General features: G+C 35.1%; 1 protein-coding gene across 1 annotated transcript; it reads left to right on the top strand.

Annotated features, from left to right (window-relative positions):
- Positions 1–2,136: 2,136 nt before the first annotated feature.
- On the top strand, positions 2,137–11,526 carry LOC113074060 (centromere protein W-like). Its single transcript, XM_026246768.1, has 3 exons — positions 2,137–2,349; positions 8,660–8,773; positions 11,134–11,526. Exons 1-3 carry the CDS (start codon positions 2,263–2,265, stop codon positions 11,158–11,160), a joined length of 228 nt encoding a protein of 75 aa, XP_026102553.1. The 5' UTR covers positions 2,137–2,262; the 3' UTR covers positions 11,161–11,526.
- Positions 11,527–12,336: the final 810 nt, after the last annotated feature.

Raw genomic sequence — 12,336 nt, 5'->3', positions numbered from 1 at the left:
AAACACTGGATTAGTAGGACTTTTTTGAGCACCTGGTTACTATATTCATCAGCTATGATAAAACAATTTCATGACCTCCATTACTTTTTTCTGTTGACCTTCTGTGTTTGCTTTATGTAGAAACCAAACAGCGCAACACAAATTAGCCCTCTTAGGTAGCATTTCTTTGTCATGGAGTTCCTATCAATGACTGAGGAGGTAATGAATTGGATGCACATTGGGACAATGTTTGGACAAGTTAAGTTCACTTGTCCTAATATATGACCCCTTCTAATACCTCTTGATCCACCTGTCCTCATTGCTTGATTTAGCAAAACAGTGATATCCACATAATATTATAAATCTGTGGGTTCTTAAGTGGTCTGGACTGAATGCAGAACACATCTAAAACTGGAGTATTTCACCGGTGACAGTCTGTATTTGTGTAGCATTATGTCTGTCAGCCATTGAAACATGTGTCTGGTTCATACTCTTACCTTACAAAGGCTCCAGTGTGGAGGAGGAAACTGAATGAGAACTCATCTCCATAACTGCACAGCTTTCTGTGAATGAGACTCAGCTTCACAAGATGAATGAAGGAAATGGAATGGTTGGACCTGGTAGAATAAGATATGGAAATGGTGGTGTAAGTATCTGTGTGTGAAGATGAATTTGATAAAGCTTTCTTTTCAATAGCTGCCATGGCAGCACTCTTGAGTAAATGATGTATGAAGACTTCAAGATTCCATCAAAACAGGAAGTGGAAAAATATGTTGTGGAATCCTGATGAGATGCTTAATTCTAAAAAAAAAATTAGAATGAATTTGACAATGCCACTTGTCAAATGTACACACTGATAATGGTGTTTCAAGCACTTTGGAATGTAATTATCATATTAAATATGGCTCATATTTAGATATCCGTGATTTTGGATCTTGTTCTGTGTGAAATTACTTATGGACTTATCTATGTAATTACAAGGTCCTTGCAGCTAAAACATGTCCTATTGTGTATTCGGTTCATAAAATGTCTGTGAATCTGTGAATGAAATCCACGAACTACCAGAACAAGAACTGCCACTAATCATTTCTTTGAAGTGTGACTCATTTCCTTGTTATTCTGTAGAAAACTCCCACACTTACAAATTGTTGTTTTAGTGGCATTCTGAGGTTAGAGTAAAATTTAAAAATAAATATATGTGCAATAAACACTTACAAAATATGTTTTCAATTACAGCAACTACATTGTTTCTTAACAGCTTGGTTGTTTTTGCATCACAATTTATCATTTAAGAAAGATCTTAAGCACAGACTTAAAAAAATCAGCTATGTAAATGTCTCCAAAACATGTTTTTGCTCAATTAAAGGTAAGTAATGTCATGGCCATGATTTCATAAAAAACTGTAGTGAGGATGGAGAAAAATGAGTGTGTCGAGCTGATACATTTTATAGTGGATAAGAATAAAGCCGGGAGCTTTATTTTAAACTCAGCCAAATGCCAAAGCCCAGAGCAATTAATAGAAACCATAAAACATGTGCCATTAAAGTGGACTTAAAGTTCTGGCAATGGTTCAGCTCCATCTTATATATTAATTTATTTTTAATTCAGCAAATGCTTTGCAGCTGTTTTACATTCTTTAAGCTCAGGACACACACACACATACAAAACAGAAGGAAAGACTGATCTGCATTTGAACTTCTTGTTGAATGTTTATTTAATTCTACTTTATTGTATTGTGTTTTATATTGTTAATTTCTTGGTATGAATTGCTGATATTTTTTAGTACCATTACTAACCTTTAAAGCAATACTGTATATCAAACAACAGTGATTTTCAATTATTTTACCACCCTTGACAAATGAAATATCCAAAATAGCTACGGAAGAAATTAAATGTTGTATAGCCAATTCTTTAACAAAATGAACAAGACTTATTTGTTAAATTTACACTTGTGTAACATTAAGCCAAAACAGAACCAAATTAATCAAATAAAAAGTGTCTAACAAATATGTGTAATGTAAAACCCTGAATTGCTTAATAAACTTTCAAAGAATTGTAAAGATTCTTAACCTCCAAGTGATTCAAGCCAAATCAACGAAAAATCGTATCGATAAATACGCACAACCCACGTGCTGGGGAGAGGAACCATTTAGCGCTTTATACGTCATCATCAGGAGCCGGAAGTGAAACGCGCGTTATTTTGAATACAAAGAAAAACAAACAGACGGGAGCTTTATTTTCAATCTTTAAAACCGTAAACTAACACATTCAAGCAACCAAAACATGTCAAAGAAAGCACCGAGAGCGGCCCTGAAGCTCCAAATGAAGAAGAACACTAATATACGGATAGGAAAAAACGCAGACTTGATGGTGAGTTAATGAAAATTAACCACAACAGTTTTCACAAAGTTTTCCACAAACGCTCGTATCATATCTAACGTTACACGCAATTATGCTTTTAGATGAATGAGATAATAATTTAGCTGTCAAATGGCATGTGTACTGTTATTCAGTTGTTGTGCACTCAGAATAGTGAGTACATTTTATGCCCTTATAAGAAATGCTCAGATCAGTAGGTTTTAAGACACATCCATAGTTTTGCATTAGGCAGGAAATAGTTTTTTGTTTTCTTGTGAACTTTAAAATACATGCATATAACATTACATATTAAAATGGACGCATCTCAACCAATGTGAAATGTTAGAATTGGAACAGAAAAATGCAAGAACGTGTTTTTTCATTCACTTGAAGTGTTTTGTTGTTGTTGTTTTAAGAAAATAAGTTTTATTTTTAAACACTTTCTGTTATTTTGAAGGAACAAGATCAGAATTTTAGTTAATTAAATTATTTTTGTAGCACAATGCAGATACAAAACGTTTTTTTTAATTATTATTATTGTTATATGCGATTAATAGAACCCTATGTGAACATTATAATGCAATATGGCCGGACTGCATATTTTTAGGTCTCCCCTCAGTACTTGAAGCCTATATGTAGTGCATTATAAAAGTATTTTAAAGCAATAATTATGCCTGGTAAGGCACTTTATATTGCATTGTTTGATCTCATGAATAGTTTGAACCACAGTTATAATACTTCTATCTATTTTTTGCTACACCTTTAGAAGGTACAAAACATTAAACATGACAAGCAACCAATTTCACATGTAACAAGTAGTCTGAAAATAATATAATGCATTTTAATTTTGGTTACAATTATTTATGAAAAGATTTAGTACCAGTAGTAGGCTTTCCAAATGGAAGTGAATTTAAATGTTTAATGTAATGTTGTCTGATGCATTTGACTGCTTGTTTGCATTACTATACAAAAATCAAGAAGCACTGTTGTCTCCCACCAGCCATTCTACATAAGTTATTTATAACCTGTTTCTAAAGCTGTTTGTCTTTTTAAAAATATTTTTTAATTATTGTTATTATTTTGTGGAACTGAACTGGGACATGCCTGCAGCTATATTCAAACTCACATTGTCTCCATTAGAACCATATGTCCGAGCATTTTCCATAACTGTGAGACCACAGACCTATGACGGTAATGATTTGTTTGCTACCAGTGCAAAGTTCTTGCCCATCTTGTCACTTAGGAAAATACCTAATTCTAGGATCAGGAAACCACAAATGGGCAGACAAACCAATAAAGGCCACCACGTTGTGACTTTTTTGAAGTCGACTTTATTTTAAGGAACTTGGCCCCTTAGCGTGGCAGATGTGTTTACATTTGTTAAACATTTTATATCCAAGCTACACTGATGAAACCAATTTGTTTTATGCATCATCACGTGAAGTGGCCACTGTAAATGTTGTTACATGCATTAGATGTATGGCAGTGTCGCATGCTGCCTCTTTGATTGCTTGATACTGACCACTTCATAGCTTAAGATGATTAAAAGGAACTCCAGTTTTTAAAAGGGAAGTCCAGTGGTTTAAGTTGATTGAGGGTTGCCTTTCGGGCAGGCTTGCCTAGTGTTTTCCATGGGAATAAGGGAATTGCTTATCCGTTGTTTTAAGTTGAGGGGCACTGTACATAGTTGGTTATGCTGCGTGTGTGTGTGTAGGATGTCCGTGCGCTAACAGGATCCTAATTAAAGGTCCATTGCAGCTGGTCTTCCTTTATGGAGACTGGAGGTGGGGATGTAAAAGCCGCCTGTACCGGTTTGGTCTGGTTTCCTGTGGTTTTAATGACAAAATTCCTAATAAGGCCCTTCACTCTTTGCCTCATGCAGCATATCATGAATGAGTCCGCTTGTAATTGGTCAAGCTATGATTGTGTTTTAGCTTTCAGATGAAAGCATTCATCTTAGTTCTCTGATTAAAGACCTACAATTACAAGTATTTTCAGCACTGATATTGAACCTGTAGTTTCAGAGAGAAAAAATGTGACTGCCTTATATATGTGTATATATATATATATATATATATATATATGTTTGTTTGCTTGTTTGTTCGTTTCACTCAATAGCAAACATGCAGCTTGACCAGTGTAGTCTGATTCACAAACAGATGACTCTGAGCCTGTTCTTTTAATGAATTGCACCAAAGACTTCAGTGACTGCGAATCATTCAATGTATGAGCTTTGAATCCTTTTAAATCTTTAGAAAATTACAAGTCTTCTGGATCCATTTGATAGCCTTTTGTTTTCATGAGCAACAGATTAAAATTTAAGTCAAAAGCAAAATCCATTTTGCTGGAAACAAAATTATTTGTACTGCAAGTATTTATGTCATTTACAGAGGCAATTTTAGGCCTAAGTTAGCTTAAATAGACTGGTAAAGCGGATGTCATAATAGCAAGAAAAACAGAGGTGTTTAAATCCAGAACAGTAATTTTGAACTGTAAAATTATAACAGGAATACCCGTTCAATTTCCTCAAACTTTTGATCCAGTTCTCCAGCATAGAATGACAATCTCCTTGACTATTTTTTCCTTACCTATTCTGCGCTCTATCAAAAGTGCTGAGACTCATGTTTCCTGTCCCCTGCATCAGATCTTACTCTGTAAGCTCTGAAACCGTTTGTGAGATTATCCCAGTCATACTATTTCATCTCTGCTGTTTATAAGTGGGTCCTGCCGGGTGGAGCAGTGGCTTAAGATAGCACTTTGTTCCCCCTGCTGAACTGAGATAGTCTATACTGCATTTGATGGTTGATTGAACATGAAAATAATCAGCTGCATCCTGCAAGGAAGCCGTGAAAAAGTGTCTGTTTTCTTTTTCAAGATATCCCCCCAAAACCGTAGACCCGCTTTTGCCCCCAAACAGCAACGTTTCTTCCCTGGTGTTAAGTATCACTGGGAAAGTGTAGAAAATCAAGGGCTGGTTTGGCGGCCCAGGCCAAGAGCTCCAGGCATTTTCACACCAGATCATTAGAAGCTGGGCCTGACTTGTGTACTGTAATTGGATGATGGGTTCCTGACTCTGAGTTGAAATTGGTGGTTGCAGGTTGTTCAAAAGTGTTTATTTAAGAAATGATAATCATTGCAAAACCAGTCTGATGAGGTGAATGTTTTGAATTTGTGCTTTTCCAGAAATTTTGAAAATCTTGCATTGTTAGAATTAGAGCTGGACAATTATGGGATGAAATTAAACTCAAAATGTAGATGCATTAATAGTAATAGATGCATGAAAAAATATCAATGTACTACATTAATTTTATACATGTATCTTACGAACCACAAACAAATGTCTTTCAGTTTGATTCGGGAGTAAATGATTGTGCAGCGATTTGTACATATACAGACATGTTTGCGAATAAAACTGTTCTGTTCTGCATTAAAATATCATAAATTGCTCATGCAAAAAGGAATCCATTCCTATGTGGATCGGGTGACACGCATGCATTAATGACGTCTAGTTTGAGTCTATCTTGTTTAGTTCATTTGGATTTTGAGACTTTTTTTTTTCTGCAGTTTTCAGCATTTCTTGCCTCACACACACACGCATCTACAAACGAACAAGTCCCAGTGAATTTCACTAACGTGTGCACGATTTGATAAATTTGCGTCACTTCACTGAAACAAATGCTTTTCAACCGGTGTCTGCAGTGTTAAGAATTACATTAATGTGCAGCATTTTGTTCAAATAGAGACATATTTGTGAATACTAATGTAATAATTTGTATTAAAAAGTATCATAATTTGTGCATGTAGGGATTCAAATGTGCATTTGTGGATCAGGCGATGCGCGTGCATTCATCCACGTCTCTTCCATGTCACCAAGGTGACATTTGGACTGATCACAGGACCGTGTAAGTCTACACTGCACACTGAAGCAGAAGATGCAGACTCTCTTTAATGTTGATGCTGCTGAAACCGGATTTCTCTGTACTCCTCCTCTGATGGCCTCTGCTGTAATCAGTTAAAGCCGGTTGTTATGTTTTGGCAAAGCCTCTGGCACAGGGGAAGCCTACATGGGCTTCTCAATTTCCTTCTCGAAAAACACTCTCAAGACCAGCTGTTGGAGAAGTATTCAGACGCCCCAGAGATGACCCACAATTATGAAAATTAGGTATTAATAGATTTAAATTACATCCGAATGGGGTTGTGTAGATGCACAAGAAGTGCTGCCTTTTTTTTCATCTGAAATCATTAGGAAAACTAGCTGGATATGGTTCATTGGATGTGGTCAATTGTTTTATGTGTTTATACACATTTTTGAGACAAAGAGAAAGTGCAGGAGATAATATACAGAGCTTGCTTCATAAAGCAGTGCAAACCACATTGGTGAATGTGCAGGAAATTTTGTTATTAAGAATTTGGGTCGCACTTTATATTGTGTCCCTAATACCTGTGCACTTACACAGTAATTAAATGTTTGTAGTATGTAACCACAGTGTAGGTATACATTGGTACATAGTATCTACAGCTGTAATATTTCTGTAACTAAATATATGTAACAACCCCAGGATGGTTTGTGTAAGTACAAATGTATAGGCATTAGACCTGTAGATACTATGTACCAATGTGAACTTGCACTGTGGTTACATACTATGTACACATCTAGTTACTATGTAAGTATACAGGTATTAAGGACACTTTATATAAAGTGGGACCAGAATTTGTTAAGAACGCAATGCTCATTCCCCAGTCCACTCATTCAGTTTATAAAAACTAAGTTTTAAAAACGGGCCAGCAAACATCAATATGATCTTATAAGTCTTTGATTTTAGAAGTCTTAAATGTTGTCAGACTGTCAGTTAGAGAATCAGTAACATTTGGCAGATACTGGGTGTTTATTCTTGATGTTAACATGTTTAATTGCCTGTTTTAATATTTAGATTGCCATTTAGATCCTTTTGTAGGGATAGCAATAGATAATAGATTGGTAAATAGGACACATAACAAGTTGTGATATCTAAATTCATATTAATATAGAAACTATTTATTAAATTTTTCCTCGTTTTTATTATTAAGTAGTAAACATTTATAATATCAGACATTTATCAGTTAGTGATCATAAAACAAATATAGCTATTAGTTTATTAGAAAATATGATGTTGTCATGAAAAAATAAAATGCTACAGTTTAGAACAATATGAGCCCTTGACAGTGAAATGTACTGAATGATACAGTACGTAGACTTGGGAGAAAGTAATGACAGATTGCGATGCACACTCAAAAGCATCTCATTATGCATGTAGTGAATATTCATACACATGGTTATGGCTTTGTGATTCAGAACCACTTAAACTGTTTGAATGATGATGGAAATATCCTCAGACAAGAGAATGACTTCATATCGTGCATTATGAGCTACACCGGGAAGACTCTTCTGTACACTGAACTAGCTTTCTCTGTGTTTATTTCTTTGGTTTTGCTTAAAGGTGAAGGCCCTGCTCAATGCATGCTCTGCAAGATTCCCCTTGCTGTCAGTAGTATGTTTTAAACAATGTAGTCATGTTAGCACATGTTCCAGCACAAGTGGTGGTGATTTTAAATATGTAAACTTAATTTGAGCTCAAAGCTGATTTGAAATCCATCCTCAAGTGCAGAGCTCTGTTCTGTATCTTGTGACAAAATGGGCAAAGACAGATGAAGTGCTGAAAATGAAACAATTTCCTGGTCTAATCCGACAAGGTTGCACAGTGATCCATGACTTTGGGGAGGGCTGGGAGATTTGTCTTTCTCTGACACCCCCCCCCACCACCACCACCCTCTACTGGATCTACCTAGGAGTTCCTGTAACATAATCCTCCTTTACAGCAGCACTTATCTGTTGATCCACGCACAGGTATAGGGTTATAACTCTGCATGCTACACTTAGCGGAACAACAGAGTATGATGTTCACTTGAGTCGCTCAAAACTGATAGTCCTTTTGGCTCCAAGTGTTTCTCCCTTTGTGCACTTTTACTAAGAGCCTCTTGAAATGATTACATGGTTGTCCATCACTTAAGCATTGTGAGTCTTTTTAGCTCTGGCTTATTTTTGTGGGGGTTTTGGTTAAAGGAACCTGATATGTTTTCTGCCTTTGTGTGTTTATCTTAAGTAATATAGCAAAGTAATTTGTGCAATAATTTCTGCAAACATTATATAATACACTTCTTTAATTAATGATTTATTAGCAAATAATAGTTGTTCTCAGTGTATTCCATTCACATGCTCTAGATTGCTCCAAGGGTGTGGTCTGTTGGCTAAATAAGTAACTGTTTTTTTTTTTGGTGTTCACAGGCCCAGCTCAACCTCCTGGTTCTCCTGCATCGTCTAGCGAAAGAGTCCAGGGTGAAAGCCTTTGAGGAGAAATCAGCAACCATCAAAGTTCACCACGTCAGAGCTGTTGCGAAGGTATCCAACACCACCATAATAATGAAGCTAATTAAAAGAGGCCTCTAAACTGCATTAGCTCAATGTAGCTTGGTAGAAATTAAAACTTTTAAGTAATATTGAGTAGCTAAAAATATTGACATTTTATTTTTGCTCAGCAGAAATCGATATTATATATTCATATAGTAGATTTATTTGATGTTATTTAATAAATGATTTTATTATATAAAATAATACAGTCATTATATTAATTTTATTAAATTATATTAATTATTTTGATGAAGTATGTCATTTTTGTTTGTTTTTAAAAATGTTATACGGCATGACTGTTAAAATTGGCTTTAAATGTGCACACTGTATATCTTTATTTTCCCCTAAATCAAGTTAACATGATCCTATGGGGAAAAAAAATATGCTACTTTCCTTTTGTTCTTGAATCTTTGTTCTGTATGGCCTCACATGTACACATTTAGTTGTTTATTATTTTATAAGGAAAGAAAGTGACCGTTGAACTATCAGCCAAAATGTACTTCCAACGTCGCTCCTTTATACTTCAGTTGATTTGTTTTAGCCTAAGGTCCAACAATGTGTTGAGGCAGTGATGTTCTCTAACAAGCACAGCGAGTACCTGAGATTGGCTGGGTTAGGTTTCCAATGGATATTAATATAATCAGGCTGCATTGTTAGCAGATGTCACCCATGGCCTCTCTATTGATCATCTCAACAGTATGTGTTACAGCAATCAATTTGTTCATTAGTGAACTGCCAATAGCTACATAAGGTGAATGGCAGCTTATCTCCAGGTTCAGTTTGTTAGCTGTGCAGCCTGTGGTTTAGAGTGCGACTGGAAGAGTTCATATCAGTACTCATAAATGGAAAGAAATTGGCAGCTGTGTGCATCCTGTGCTGATTATGATAGATTCCAGTATGACTTGAAATACCATGCTGGAGTGCATGGAATTTTGTTTTAAACAAATCAGAATAAAACAGTACAAAAACACACTCCCACCCGATCATGTCCAGGTCAAAAAATAAATATATATATTTTTTCCGTAAAGAATGGAGGCCTAATTTTAGGATCACTGACACATTGTTTTCTTGACAAATTTGAATGATCCGATCCAATCCAAATAAATACAATTATTGACCCAGATATGTGCTTGACAGGCTTTGTGACATACACTGAAGTGAGTGAATCCTTCGGAAGGCACTTTTTCTTTTCTTTTTTTAACAGACATATTATTCAGGAATGAAGAATGTGTCTGAAGTTTAATCATTGATGCAGTCCATGCTTTGACAGAGTTGCTGTGTTGATTGCTGTTAGATTTAGTTAAAGTGTTTTACTCTAGATTAGGCCCAGCTAAATCTCCTGTAATTTTTATTTATTTATTCAACTGTTTTGAGGCTCATGACCTGAAAAAGGAATTAAGGCACCAAACGCACTGAAGCCGGAATCCGGCTACATCATCTTCCACCACCTCTTTGATGGATATTTTCTCCAGTGCTATAGATTTGAATGGTGCACCACATCAAATGATCACAATAACACTGAACAGAGATCCGGACAGTTTTCATGCTAGTCATCGTTCTGCGTTTATTTTCACGAGGGCAGGCAGCTTATTTGATTAAGATGTAATTGTGTGCAGAGTGCTCCTTGTACAGATGCGCTTAAGCAGCAGGGGCATGAAATATGCTCTGCTTGTTCCAAATCAACAGCAAAGTCATGATGGCTTGTCACAACTAAACATGTTAGGAATTACATGCTTTCCAGAGTTCAGGGGCAGACCGGTTCAGCGTGACTGCCTCTGAACTCAGGTGTTTAATGTTGAGCTCTGCCATGGTAAGTGAGAATTTGAGAGGGGGTAAAAAAACAGGAGAATAACTGAGGAACTGGGTGTTTTTAAACGATATAGGCTATTAGTAATTGCTGTTTATTTGGGGTCAGCAACCTTTTGTACATAAAGTGCATTTTTAGTTTCACTATAAATCACAATTTCACTATAAAAACATGTATAAATAGATTATTTTATATATGGATAAAATAAATTGATGCTATTGTATATTAAAAAGTATTATTTTTAAATATGATATATATATATATATATATATATATATATATATATATATATATATATATATATATATATATATATATATATGCATGCATATATATATATATATATATATATATATATATATATATATATATATATGCATGCATGCATATAGGAAGCATAACTACTATAAACTGACATTGTATAAAAATGAAATGGACACACTGTAACTATTGCTTGGATGGCAGTGATTATCCCTTGGCGTGTCAATGGTGCTGAGCCCTGATCTAAATAGCCTAATTCTATTTCTTCCCTTTGTTGTTACAGAAACTGTTAAAGAGCACACGTGGATAACGTGGATGACGGGAGCTCCCCATCACACCCCTTTATTCGTTCAGCATTCACCCTGTGACCTAGAATTTACTTAAAGACTTCAGAATGTGTGAGCTACATATGTGGACTGTCTAAGATGAACATTTTACTTTTATTCTTGCCTTAGAACTTTTATGTCCGTAATGGAGTTTATGTTGCCTTGTCTCAGCGTTGTTCCCATTATTAGGCTGGGATCCATGATCAATTTCTCTTGCTTCTAGTTTTGTATAAATCATGTATGATGGACAGTATCTAGCTATGATATCTACAGTGACACATGTGTCCCTCATCTCTTTAGATTGTATTATGTCTTAATACCTGTTAATAAACAGTTTGTACCACTTGTAACTTGGGTAACACATGGTTGAGTTACCATGCAGTGTTTCTTTCCTCACTCTGTAAAGCAAAAAGATATTTGGCTCTCAGCCATCGACAACATTGGGAACATTATCTTTGACTTGCTCATAAAAGCAGGTTCACTCAACACCTGTGTTGACTCAGTATCAGTATTGTAATAATGATTTTTATTTACAATTGAATTACTAATATCTGACTGACCTATAAGAAATACAAAAAATCTGTCAAGAACATGGCCAGAGAACCTTAAAATCATCTTAGAAACAAGTAAATCAGTGCAAAAAAAAAAAAAAAAAAATATATATATATATATATATATATATATATATATATATATATATATATATATATATATATATATACATGCACACACACACACACACATATATACATTTTCATTACAAGCACTAAAACAATTAATTTGTGAAATTTACCCACTTGAAGAGGTTTTTAATAAAATCTGAAACTTTCACTTTCTTTGATTCCTTCCTACCTTTGGATAGTGCTTGACTGTGTTTCTGACATACTACGTTTGTTGAGGATGGTACGATTTTTAAATGTTTTTTAAAACATTTAAAAGAAAAAGCAGTAATATTTGTGAAATGTTAACATGAATATGTTTTAAAATGTAATTTATTCCTGTGATGGCAAAACTGAAATGTCAGCAGCCATTGCTCCAATCTTGAGTGTCACATGATGCAGTAAAGAAACCAATATCTTATTGACCCCAGAGTGTTGAATGGTAATGTATGGAGTGTCACTAACTGATCACCTCAGGTGTCAGTCAGTTCTGTGCTTGCA

The sequence above is a fragment of the Carassius auratus genome, unplaced genomic scaffold (genome assembly GCF_003368295.1).
Source record: "Carassius auratus strain Wakin unplaced genomic scaffold, ASM336829v1 scaf_tig00013544, whole genome shotgun sequence".
In the NCBI taxonomy this organism is placed as follows: domain Eukaryota; kingdom Metazoa; phylum Chordata; class Actinopteri; order Cypriniformes; family Cyprinidae; genus Carassius; species Carassius auratus.
Note: the sequence above shows the minus strand (reverse complement) of the source record. Positions and strands in the feature narration are given on the sequence as shown.